This window comes from Hylaeus anthracinus, unplaced genomic scaffold (assembly GCF_026225885.1).
Source record: "Hylaeus anthracinus isolate JK02 unplaced genomic scaffold, UHH_iyHylAnth1.0_haploid 3, whole genome shotgun sequence".
Lineage (NCBI taxonomy): Eukaryota > Metazoa > Arthropoda > Insecta > Hymenoptera > Colletidae > Hylaeus > Hylaeus anthracinus.
In genome coordinates, this window is record NW_026535284.1 from 8,116,212 (window position 1) to 8,123,583 (window position 7,372).

The 7,372-nt window shown below is 35.2% G+C and overlaps 1 protein-coding gene and 1 non-coding gene across 3 annotated transcripts; both read right to left on the bottom strand.

Moving 5' to 3' along the window:
- Positions 1-870: 870 nt before the first annotated feature.
- On the bottom strand, positions 871-3,067 carry LOC128893915 (protein YIF1B). 2 transcript variants are annotated; one of them, XM_054155250.1, is made up of 4 exons: positions 2,805-3,067; positions 2,378-2,463; positions 1,948-2,301; positions 871-1,724 (listed from the first exon to the last, which is right to left on the bottom strand). In XM_054155250.1, exons 1-4 carry the CDS (start codon positions 2,833-2,835, stop codon positions 1,194-1,196), a joined length of 1,002 nt encoding a protein of 333 aa, XP_054011225.1. In that variant the 5' UTR covers positions 2,836-3,067; the 3' UTR covers positions 871-1,193. The 2 variants fall into 2 exon arrangements, with proteins under 2 accessions (XP_054011225.1, XP_054011226.1); XM_054155251.1 differs by having other exon boundaries at positions 2,973-3,056.
- Positions 3,068-3,487: 420 nt separating this feature from the next.
- On the bottom strand, positions 3,488-3,559 carry Trnac-gca (transfer RNA cysteine (anticodon GCA)). Its single transcript has one exon. It is a non-coding gene; the product is annotated as a tRNA-Cys (tRNA).
- Between the last annotated feature and the right edge of the window lie 3,813 nt (positions 3,560-7,372).

Sequence of the window (7,372 nt, forward strand, 5' to 3'; positions counted from 1 at the left end):
ACAATGTTGCAAATCGCTTCTCCCGAGACTTTCACAATGTTGCAAACCTAACAATGTTGCAAATAGCTACTCTTAGAACTTCCACAATGTTGCAAACACAACAATGTACAAGGAATTAAAGGGGAATAAATGGGTAATGTATCGGAAAATGAAGGGAAACTAAAGGGAAACGTGATATGAAATGAAGGAGAATTAATGGGATATATACCAGGAAATGAAGAGAAACTAATGGAGAGAAGTGTTAGGAGGTGTTTAAAGATGTTAGGAAGTGTTAGGAAGAGATAGGAGGTGTTTAAAGATGTTAGGAAGTGTTAGGAAGAGATAGGAGGTGTTTGAAGGTGATAGAAAGTGTTAGGATGTGTCAGAAGGCGTTAGAAGTTGCCAGGAAGTATTAGAAGGTGGTAAGAAGTGTTAGGAAGTGTTAGGATGTGTTTTATGGTATTAGGAATTGTTAAGAGGTGTCAGGAAATGTTAGGAGTTGTTAGGAGATGCTAGGAAGTGTCATGAGTTGTCAGGAATTATTAGGAGGTGTTAGGAGACGTTAGAAAGTGTTAGGAGGTGCCCAAAGATGAACGAAAAGTTAGTGTCTGTCATCGATGAACAACGTGGCGTGAACGAATAGTTGGCGTCTTTCACGAGTGACTGATGTGGTTTGAACAGAAAGTGAAAGAATACATGTCACCAAGTTAGCGCGGAGCATGTCCCTCTTGAATGGCAACCGATGCTAATCTGTTTGTAGACTCGGTTACTAAATCGTAGGCGCAGAAATGCCCCTGTTATGCGGCAACCTATTCGGTTGTCATCAAAAAGTTGCCGCGTGCTCGATTTTACAACTACTACGTTTAGTACTTTTATTATTCAAAATCATAATCAAATAATAATTTCAGAATTTTATTATCGAAAACTTATCAGTTTCACATATTTCTACGCGTCTACTTTAGGATTAAGAAGTACAGGAGGTTCATAAAGGTTACTAATGATGTTTCGTGTTTCTTTTTCATAAATACAAGAATGATACGTATTGCGCTTTTCAGCAAATATTATAAATAGAGACATTACTAAACATAACAGGGTCCCTTAATTAGTAGAAATTCTTTTGATGAATATTTTTATTACAAAAATGCGGTGACGTGAATAATCAAATAGATATATGTTTTGTAAACATATTTCCAATTCTTGTATGTAGTTATCAATTAAAGGAAATGGTATGACAACCACCACATTAATACAGGTTGAATACCTGCTACAAACAATATAAAATATAGTCTTCTTTTGTTACCAGAAGCTGTATATGAACTATGGGTCTGTGGAATAACCCTTAATTTTAATGACCGCATAAGGAAAAATGCTAAAGATCCACTAAAGTACAATAAGACTATGTAATAACCAAGTTTCCGAAATACTAACGAAGCCAAAAGAGCTGCATTAATTCCAACATATTTATAACCACAATAAACCAGCAAATCTAAAGTTGAAAGACTCGTTTCAAGATTCATTATATAAAGACTTACAGTATGTACCACTAATTCCATAATACCCCATGCAAGAGCAGAACTAGCAGCAATACCTAACTGCTCTATGTTAAAACGTTCGTAAACCCCTAGGACTAATCCAGTCAAGACTACATATGTTAGAAACGCCATTGTCGGTATATACATATCAGGTGCATTTTTCTCATAACGTGGTTGCAATGGTACATCTTGTTCGTACTTCACAGACCAGTCCTAATAAAAATATCAATTATTTATAAGTACATAACATTAGTTACATTATTGAGGCAAATTAAGTGGAATAGCTCGGAGGAGAAAATTCCATTTATATAATAGGTAACAAATAACAGTTCTGTATAGCAACATTTCTTTGGCGAGACAGTCTCTAGATGCACTACATAAGGAATCACACCTCCGAGTTGCACCATAAACTTGCTGCATCTTTCGTAATACTTACTTTGTGAGAGAACGGAAAAAACAACAATGCCAATTTTGTAAGGACATAATCTGTATCAACAGCAAAATAGTATTTCAATGCTGTAATTGGCACAAATCTTTCAATTTGCTGTTTCCCAGTCCCCACTAAAGCATTTCCATATTGCACAGCCATATCTGTAATTATTGGTTGTGCCAATAATTGTGTTGCAAATTGTGGCGATGGATAGGTTTCTCCGTAAGTTTCATTAGGTAGATAGTTTGGTGGTGGCGCTGCACTGAATCCATATGGTGGTGGTGGTGGTGGTGGTGGTGCTTGTTGTTCTGGTACATTAAAACCATATTCTGGGACCATACCATTGTTCATAGGAATTTGCTAAAATCATAAAAAATATAATTCTACATGTCCTATGATAAAATATTCAATGCTGTTTATCACATTTTAATTCTACCTGTTGATTATACATGTATGGACTCTGCGGTATAGGTGGTTGCGTAGATAAACCAGCAGATGGGTCTAATAACCTTTTCGGTTTACCTGTTTAAAGTAATTATTACATAAATTAATTATAAACAAAATATTATATAATTAATCTGTACTGTGATACTACATTTATGATACCATTTTCAAGTATAAAGCTATTTCAACATACAAATGAAAAATGACATTTGCTATATAAAAATGGCTAAAAAATCATAACCTCTATATTCTCTAGCATACTTTATACTATTATGCATTTTATACAGAATACATGAAATCAAAGTTGATGTTTTCTATGAATCTACTAATAATTCGAAATAACGTATGTAAACAATAAATTATTGTGAAGACACACAGCATTTTAATCGTATCACAAGTTCGCGACACAACAAACTTACCTCGACGTGCACTTGAATGATTGTAATTCATGATTGTATAAATGAATTTGTTGAATTATTTGTGGAAACACCAAACGTTAATAAGATATTTATTGATTACGGGATTAGACCCGACTATTCGTGCAGAGAAAATCGAAAACAATTCATACTAGATATACGTCGCCATACCCCGTCATTCATTGCGAAGTCCCACACTCCCACTCCAAATTCGTCATGATTCTCTCATCTTATACTTCTATGCACTTCTTAAATTAGGACAATTAGCATAATTCTGTAATTAATATTCTTCAATATTTAATCCAATATGCCATAGTAGATATACCACATGTACTGACCAAAAAGATTTACATTCATAAAACCAATAAACCACTCTGATGATAAACATATATGCTAATTGGTTAAGTTGGCCATTAAATGTCAGATGTGTAAAAAGTGTAACCTGTAAAATCATCGTTACTATTATTTATTACTGTAACTTGAGCGTATTAACATTATACTTACATAACATTTTTAGAGACTATTTTTAGTAAACAAGAAAAAAATGTGTTAGATACGTGTACTATGATATAATATGTTTTACAATGCAATATAATATGAAAAATATGTTTATATGTTATATTATATTATTTATATTGTTCGTATTAAGAGTTTATAATTGACAATTTGAAAAAAAAAAAGAATTTAGGGGGCACCCGGGTTTGAACCGGGGACCTCTCGATCTGCAGTCGAATGCTCTACCACTGAGCTATACCCCCAATTGACAGTGACTGTCGATAACTAAGATTAGAACTCAATGACGTCTACACATCTCATATTTAATTACAAAATTATTTGTTGTATACGTTTTATAGATTCAATAATTTATAAATGCATCTGTAATCTTTCTTAAATATAAAGAATTACACTTTATATATTTCCTTTAAAGTGATATTATAAATCGAAAAATTATATTAAGTTTTGCATGCTATATTTCGAATGTATAAATATATTGAAATAGTAAAGCAAGGTTCCCTTTCTTCTATCTTTGTTTTCATAAATATGAACCTTTTTATCTTTAAATATTTTTTAAAACCAGAATTGTATAACGAATTTTTATTTTCATAAATATGAACCTGTGTAACTCAAAATATGAACCTTTTTATCTTTAAATACTTTTTAAAACCAGAATTATATGACGAATTTTTATTTTCATAAATATGAACCTATTTAACTTTAAATACTTTTCAAAGCTAGGATTGTATACCGAATTGTTTTGTAGGGAAAATAAAGATATGTTCTATTCTTACATATCAATTATTTTAAGAACTGGTAATTAATGTTCCTTTATTGCTAGTGGAAAAATAAGTATTTCTGTTTCTATTGATACGTCACTGAGACGTTGGTATCTAAGCAACCCTTACATTAACTGGTCGCGGTATCAGAGGGTTGCCAGTGCGCGTTCCACCCTCGTGTGGTGCGCTTCACAGTCTCCGAAACGAACAAACCTCGTGGACGAAACGTCATTCGGTGTTGCAAACATATTCGAAGATTATAACAACCGTCGCGATGGAAAAAAGGAAAATGCTAACGGTACAATTTCGTGGAAAGTAAGAATCACATTAATTAAGTAACGCTTTCTCTCGACGAACACTCAATTAAATCAAAATAATTTCTGCACGTAATTAGAAGAGCACGTGTGACCCTTGCAGTAAAAGAAGATGGTCCTTTGCTTTCGCTTTCGAGCACACTATGTCAATAATGTGATAAATAAATACATATTCTCGCACATTTTTATTTCTTGTTTAATTTTCTTGTATCTGATTTTCGTACGAATTGCTTGTCAATCAATCATCAATCAGCATCCTTTGTGCCGCACAAGGTCCACTGTAATAATGTTGATAGAGTGGTTATCCGAGTTACATTTACCTCTAATAAATAATTTTATTGACAACCTTGATCCATCGACTATTTGTTCATTACGCATTATTTTCTCCGGCTTCGTTTCACTCGCTAAAAATAACAACTTGGATCTTTTGCATTAAGAAACTACCGTGCACGATATCAGAAGATGAAATGCAGTCACAGTTTTCATCAAACGATAGACACTTAGAGGAGATATTCAATTTACTGCGAAACTGAAACAACGCATAATTATTTCCTTACGTTTATTTTATCGAATAATTTATGTCACGTCAACGTGTCTCGAAAACGATTGTTTTCGCGCGATTGTAACGGCGATTGGAAATCGTAGATCATCGATTCGGTCGCGACAGAGACGATGGATCGAGGATTTCGCACAATGTTGCTGCACAGGCGCACGTAATCTCACATGAAACCGGAGATGTTATCATTAAATATTAACGACGCGCCATCACGAAGAGCGAAGGCCTACGCGAATTATTAACGGAGCAATAACGATCGACGTGCGGCACGGTGAATCAACGAAATAACGATTTTCAGTCATCGCCGCGTTAGGGCAACACGTGCACGTGGGTTCGTTGTACGTGTGTATATATATCATTAAACGTGCGCCACTTTGTTAGGGTCGGCCACACCGATTCAGTTTCTCGAGGCGTACCACTCTTGGAATGTACAATGCGTTTTACTATCAGCCTCTGGAATCTTTGAATTGATGTAAACGACACTGTGTTTCCCTATAGGAATTCATACGGATCATTATCGCGATGAATATACCGCGGGTATAATTCTGCGGGGGGGAGGGTCCTCGATAATAGTGTAAGGGATGTAAGCCTAGGGGGATGAATAGAATACAATTTTAGGAATCGTGTATGATAAGGATCAGGTACGATATCGGATAATGCGAATCAAATAGAACCTAGATGGATGAAATCTAGAACCTTATGGATAAGTTAAAGAGAAGATATGAGAAGTACTCGTAACCATTTTAACAAGTTTTTATAAACAACGACTATGCATCGGAATAAATGGAAAGATCGCAGCTATCGTTATCCTTGCGTGAATTATATTCAAGATCTAATCAAATCTTGGCGTAAGAGTACAAGAGCTAAGAAGCGCGATCTCACGACGACACAATTGTTACGAGACCGTAATGTCGATACGCCGTTAAGAAATTATCCTATCGCGGGTACCGTGACTTCTGTGCTTCGTCCGGTGTAATTTGAATTAATTAACAAATGAAACTGCGTCAAATGATTGCGTGAGAATCACGTCGGTGTAACGGGGGAATGTTCTGAAGGGATAGATCGTAATTTTAAAACCACTATCGATTCTCACGTACTGTTATACACATTATAGACTGACCTGAAGTATGGTTCCGCGATAGCGTGACACGTGACGGGAAACAGCCTAAGAACGTTAGACACTGCTGTTTAAGAACGATGGTAACACCGTTCGAATTGCAGAGAAAATTGCTTCAACGACGCGCACCAAAGTTTTTTTTTTTCCACTTTAGGTGCGTGACGAATAAGGCGACGGTGATTAAAATTAATTGCTGGTAACGGTGACCGAAATAGAACAGCGGAGCTTGTGGATATAATGGAAAAAATACTTTTATGGTATTTATTAAGCGTCTATTTACGTTTCAATGCTCTAATTCGGAGATCGTCTTCGGAGATGTAAGAGTGAAATGCAGTATTGCTCTATCGCTTCATCTTTTTCACGGTCTTCTTTACGCGGTAGCTTTTGCCTCGGCCGATTGAACTCACTCGCCAACTCTCCAGCAACCGACAATACCCTCCATCGTGCCAGTGCCCCGTGATTAGACCGACTATAAGCCCGAGCTTAGTGCTTTCGTTTAGCTCTCTTGTGTCTGAGTTAAATAAATCTCAATTATTTACGTAAGAAAAATAATACCAGCAAGCTCGCTACAATGAAATCAAACAAAAGTTAATCAGAAAAGAAAGCAAATATCTAAACTAGAAACGGGATCCTTCTAAGTTCGGAACAGTCGATCCTGTCTTTCATAGAAACTCAATCAAATCAAAACACTATTTCACTGGTAAACCCAAGGACGTACGCTTGACAGCCGCTGGAGGCAATAACGTTTAGTGCAACTGTGCCAGTAGCGTGCACCAGCTATCCGTTGCTAATTTCTTATCAAACCTCTTTTTTCCCCTCGAAAATCAATCGATTCATATCGCTCCATTTTCCGAGCACATACTCGCGTTCAAACACCGAACTTTTGCTTTTGCTTATTCGGCTTGGTGATTTCCTGAATTTAAAATAATTCTAATCTAATGTTTCCTATTACTTGGATTCAATTACTAAGTAGAGTAATTATTTATTAAGTTTACTATGACAATTTATCTATCGATCCCTTGTATATGTATATGTCATTGTGTCAAGCAATCATTTGAAATATCATAACATAAATGCTCTATTTATGGATATTACGAATTAATGCATGACATTCCAGTCAGACTAGGAAGTCTTAATAATAAATTGATTACATCTAAAGACAATAGTAAAGGTCACGGTCTTAATCTTACTAAATGAAATGGATGAATCGATGTTGTCATATCAATCTGATTCATACAAACTAATAATCAAAAAAATAATCTTTAATAATTTCAATAATTCCCTAACTCTTACTAACTGAATTAATTCCC

Excerpts from the sequence above, each read along its gene's own strand:
- LOC128893915 (XM_054155250.1), bottom strand. The coding sequence starts at position 2,835 with ATGAATTACAATCATTCAAGTGCACGTCGAG. Across the intron at positions 2,302-2,377 it reads CATACATGTATAATCAACAG|CAAATTCCTATGAACAATGG; the intron begins GTAGAATTAAAA and ends TTATGATTTTAG. Across the intron at positions 1,725-1,947 it reads TTTTTCCGTTCTCTCACAAA|GACTGGTCTGTGAAGTACGA; the intron begins GTAAGTATTACG and ends TATTTTTATTAG.